Source organism: Solanum tuberosum, unplaced genomic scaffold (assembly GCF_000226075.1).
Source record: "Solanum tuberosum cultivar DM 1-3 516 R44 unplaced genomic scaffold, SolTub_3.0 scf00705, whole genome shotgun sequence".
Lineage (NCBI taxonomy): Eukaryota > Viridiplantae > Streptophyta > Magnoliopsida > Solanales > Solanaceae > Solanum > Solanum tuberosum.
In genome coordinates this window covers 120,460-125,190 of record NW_006239649.1, presented here as the reverse complement: position 1 = coordinate 125,190, position 4,731 = coordinate 120,460, and the positions used below count along the sequence as shown (strand labels likewise).

At 40.2% G+C, this 4,731-nt stretch overlaps 1 protein-coding gene across 1 annotated transcript; it reads left to right on the top strand.

The window, feature by feature from the left end:
- Positions 1-874: 874 nt before the first annotated feature.
- On the top strand, positions 875-2,463 carry LOC107058976 (extensin-2-like; the record flags this gene model as incomplete). Its single annotated transcript, XM_015305288.1, has 1 exon — positions 875-2,463. A coding segment is annotated over exon 1 (1,575 nt), but the record flags the coding sequence as incomplete, so codon positions are not given.
- Positions 2,464-4,731: the final 2,268 nt, after the last annotated feature.

The window sequence follows — 4,731 nt, the reverse complement described above, 5'->3', positions numbered from 1 at the left end:
GTTATAAATAAATATATATATATATATATATATATATTTTAAAACGCATAGGTGCGTTATTATTAGTGCTTCTTCAAAATATAAATGCCATTATAAGTTGGCAATTTTTTTTAAAACTAACTCTATGAATTTAGCGTTTTTGTCAAAAGTTTATCAACACATCTTATAAGTTAAATAACTTTAAAAAAGTCAGATATTTTCTTTGTTTCAAAGTAAATAGTATTTTACGGAAAATAATTTTATCCCAAAATAAGATGTGGGACAACGAATAGGGTTGTTCCTCCCTAATCAGAGATTTCGAGTTCGAATCTTGGACTTGTATCGATCATCGGACAAAAAAATAATAATTGAAGATGGCACGCTAAACAAAATAAAAATAGCAATGAGTTAGTTGCAATTATTTTGTTTGGTTGGGTTCCTCTATTTTTTCCTCTTGACGAAATAATTCTCATGTATGGTGTTCACTAATTTAAATAGGGAAATTCGAGAAATCCAATTTGCCAAAGATAACCAAAAGTCAAAAGATTAATTTAAATTTGGAGCTATAACTTAAATTTTGAAAAAACAAATTTATATGTAAAGTGCAAATACAAAACAATGATACATGATCTTGATCTTGACTAATTCATGGTCTACCATGAACTAAACCCATAGTTTAGTAGGAATCTATTTCATAATAATTAGGATGAAATTCTATATACTTAGTGTGTATTTTTCAAAGATCATTTGGCCAGTTTGTACTTGATTTTCTAAATGTTTTGAGCCATTTTTATTTTTAACAAAAAAAAAAACAAAACTTGTCATTATCAATTGTTTGGGTCTCTTGCTATATAAAGAGCTAATTCTTACACCGATGTTGCAAAAACAACAAACTAGTTTAGTTCCAATATGGGAACACCATCAAAGTTGGGGCAATGGCCACTTCTTGTTTATGCTTTTGCCTTTTGCTTGATAGTCATTAGTGTAGCAGCTGATTATAAACCTAACATTGATGATTCATCATCTTTGTCATACCGTTATAGGCCACGATCCCCTCCACCACCTCCTCCACTACGTCGTTACTATTATAAATCACCCCCGCCTCCTCCTCCACGACGTCGTTACAATTATAAATCGCCTCCGCAACCTCCTCCGCGACGTCATCACTATTATAAATCACCTCCGCCACCTCCTCCGCGACGTCATCACCATTATAATTCACCTCCACCACCGCCTCCGCGACGTCATCACTATTATAAATCACCTCCACCTCCACCTCCACCTCCATCACCATCACCATCACCACCTCCTCCATATTATTACAAATCTCCACCACCGCCTTCTCCACCTCCCCCACCAAATTATTACCATCATCCACCATCACCACCACCACCACCACCACCTCCAACATATCATTACGAATCTCCACCACCACCTTCTCCGTCTCCACCGCCACCTTATTACAATAATCCTCCACCACCGCCTACTCCATCTCCACCGCCACCTTATTACCATAATCCACCACCACCACCACCAATCCATTCTCCTCCTCCACCATCACTTCCATCTCCATCTCCATCTCCATTGCCATCACCCCCATTGACTACACCTGTCGATGAACCATCTCCATCTCCATCTCAGTTGCCATCACCACCATTGATTGCACCTATCAATGTGCCATCTCCACCTCCATCTCCATTTCCATCACCACCATTGATTGAACCTACCGATGGACCATCTCCATCTCCATTGCCATCACCACCATTGATTGCACCTACAGATGGACCATCTCCATCTCTATTGCCATCACCACCATTGATTGCACCTACCGATGGACCATCTCCATCTCCGTTGCCATCACCACCATTGATTACACCTACTGATGGACCATCTCCATTGCCATCACCACCATTGATTGAACCTACTGATGGACCATCCCCGTTGCCATCACCATCATTGATTGCACCTACCGATGGACCATCTCCATCTCCGTTGCCATCACCACCATTGATTGCACCTACCGATGGACCATCTCCTTCTCCATCTTTATCTCCACCTATATCTCCGTCTCCACCTCAACCACCTCTAATAAACTCCCCCCCTCCTCCATCGCAATCTCCACCTCCACCACCTTCTCCATTTCCACCACCTCCAGTTAATTCCCCACCCCCTCCACCACCTCCTCCATCGCCATCTCCACCTCCACCTTCTCCATCTCCACCACCTCCTCCATCACCATCTCCACCTCCCCCACCTTCTCCATCCCCACCACCACCTCCACATCCTCTTTGCAATAATAAATCTCCTCCCCCACCATCTTTATTCCCTTTTCCAAAACCATTTCCCTGGATGCGAACTCCACCTCCGCCACCTAATTGTACTCCTCCACCACCTTTAATAAACTCCCCCCCTCCTCCATCGCCATCTCCACCTCCACCTTCTCCATCTCCACCACCTCCTCCATCGCCATCTCCACCTCCACCTTCTCCATCTCCACCACCTCCTCCATCGCCATCTCCACCTCCACCACCATCTCCATCTCCACCACCTCCATCGCCATCTCCACCTCCACCACCTTCTCCATCCCCACCACCCCCTCCATCGAAATCTCCACCTCCACCTCCGCCTTGCAATAATAAATCTCCTCCCCCACCATCGTTATTCCCTTTTCCAATACCATTTCCCTGGTTGCGAACTCCACCTCCGCCACCTAATTGTACTCCTCAATCGCCATCTCCACCACCTCCAGCTAAGTTTCCACCTCCTCCATCACCATCTCCACCTCCACCACCTTCTCCATCCCCACCAGCACCTCCATCGAAATCTCCACCTCCACCTCCGCCTTGCAATAATAAATCTCCTCCCCCACCATCTTTATTCCCTTTTCTAATACCATTTCCCTGGTTGCGAACTCCACCTCCGCCACCTAATTGTACTCCTCCACCACCTTTAATAAAATCCCCCCCTCCTCCATCGCCACCTCCACCACCTCCATTTCAGTCCCCGCCTCCTCCAGTTCAAATAATTATTCCACCATTTCCACGACTACCTCCACTCCCATTTCTTCCATTTCCCTTTGGTCGGCAACCCTAGTACTAAAACCCACCTCCACTACCATTGAAATTTCATGGTTATCATTACACATCATCTCCTCCTCCTTCACAACTAAAATACGTTTGACTTTACAATAATTGCATGATATTGCATCTTGTGTCATTTGAACTGTGTAATCAATTGGTGTTTCTCTTTTGAGAGATTGGCTTATTGATATTGTAATGTTTTTTCTTACGAATTTAGTGTATATTCTAAATAAAAAGGATTCGAATGAAATTCGGCTTCACTTGTTGTTTATTTTCTCTACTTCCTATTTTATTGAACACTATATGATTAGACTTTTATGTTAATCTGAGTTGTATATTTATCAGTGGTAGTTTAACATACTATCAACCAGGGGGCGGATGCAGCATATAATGAGGGGGTTCCGAACCCCCTCGACAAAAAATATTACTATTTATACATGGTTAAAATTATTTTTTAGGTATGTATAATAGATGTCGAACCCCCTTTCACTAGTTCGTGTGTTTACTTCTCAGATTTTGAACCCCCTTATTAAAATTTCTGGCTCCGCCACAACTATCAACCTATAGTTGAAAAGTTATTTTGAAAAAAAAATGATTATTATTATTATTGTTATTATTATTATTATTATTGTTATTATTATTATTATTATTATTATTTTAATTCAAATATCTTCTAAATATTTCACCCAAAGATTACCATCTATCTATTATTATAAATTAGTAATGTTTCTAAGAAAAATGGAAAAGTACACGTACATTTCAAACTATAAACCTTTAGAATTTTATGTTATATCATAAAATTTTATTGGTAAAAGGGATTCAACAGTTTTGACATAGGAAAATTTATAAGTTCCTTTTGTAATAAAAGTCAATCCCACACTTTGTACTAGCATGTCGTCACATGGCTTTGTCATTGTCTCCTACCTTGCAATCTAGAATTTCGATTTATCACAATTCTAATACTAATATTATTAAATAGTGATTGTAAATATTGTGATTGCCAAAACCTAGGTATGTTTTTGGAGAATAATAAGAAGAGACGGTTGTAGCTTTTAGAGACTATCCTCTGCGACTTTTTCTTTTTAGTACAAGTCTGACTTAAAAATACAGTTATTGAGCTTCCCCTGCCTACGAGAAGGGGTCTCTCCCTATCAACTGTCTTATTCAACAACGGCAGGGCGGCTTTTTTCTTTCACAATAAGACCTGGACGAATATCCCTACCTTTGGAAAGAAGCCGGGACTCATGCAAACAAAAAAGCGCCCTTACGCTCTAGTTTGATCGGGGGCCGCAACAAATTTTTTCATTCAACAAAAAAATACACATAAGAGGAGGACTATGACTTTGCTTCCCCATCGCTAGAGTATAGACTCATTGGGTTTGGTTATCCAACCAGGAAAGGCATGGGGCTTTTATACAGAGGGTTAGGTGCGTAGGATATATGCAAACCTAACGACTAACATAGGACGATGACTTTTCTTATTTACATTTTGTCATATCCAACATAAATAAAGGAGACCCTGCTTTTACACTAGTTTATAAAGGAACTAAGATACATTAAAATATTTAAAAAAAGAGATGGACATAATTTTCCTTTTAACACTTATTTCAATTGTTGTGGTATGGTGCCTTGTGGTGAATTGATATTCCTTATTTTCCCATTATGTGTGCTT